The 513-nt window shown below is 53.0% G+C and overlaps 1 protein-coding gene across 1 annotated transcript in view; it reads right to left on the reverse strand.

Annotated features, from left to right (window-relative positions):
• Window positions 1-450: 450 nt before the first annotated feature.
• zgc:77784 (uncharacterized protein LOC402947 homolog) overlaps window positions 451-513 on the reverse strand; it is a gene marked incomplete at both ends in the record, with an annotated part of 327 nt that continues 264 nt past the window's right edge. Inside the window, one exon of the mRNA XM_062455100.1 lies at window positions 451-513. This exon is cut by the window's right edge and continues 264 nt beyond it. Coding sequence (XP_062311084.1) covers window positions 451-513 — 63 coding nt within the window.

Here is a 513-nt window from a genome sequence, read left to right on the forward strand (position 1 = left end):
AGAGGCAGGGATGGATAGAGACAGGTATAGAGAGGCAGGGATGGATAGAGACAGGTAGAGAGAGTCAGGGATGGATAGAGACAGGTAGAGAGAGTCAGGGATGGATAGAGACAGGTAGAGAGAGGCAGGGATGGATAGAGACAGGTAGAGAGAGTCAGTGATGGATAGAGACAGGTAGAGAGAGGCAGGGATGGATAGAGACAGGTAGAGAGAGGCAGGGATGGATAGAGACAGGTAGAGAGAGGCAGGGATGGATAGAGACAGGTAGAGAGAGTCAGGGATGGATAGAGACAGGTAGAGAGAGGCAGGGATGGATAGAGGCAGGTAGAGACAGGTAGAAAGAGGCAGGGATGGATAGAGGCAGGTAGAGACAGGTAGAGAGAGGCAGGGATAGACAGAGGCAGCTAGAAACAGGCAGAGATAAGACGGGTAAGAGGCAGACAGACTCACATGCTACTTCCAGGGAAGCATTGCGGCTGATGGCCTCCCCCAGGTAGTTGCGGGCGACACACA

This window comes from Osmerus eperlanus, unplaced genomic scaffold (genome assembly GCF_963692335.1).
Source record: "Osmerus eperlanus unplaced genomic scaffold, fOsmEpe2.1 SCAFFOLD_648, whole genome shotgun sequence".
NCBI lineage: Eukaryota > Metazoa > Chordata > Actinopteri > Osmeriformes > Osmeridae > Osmerus > Osmerus eperlanus.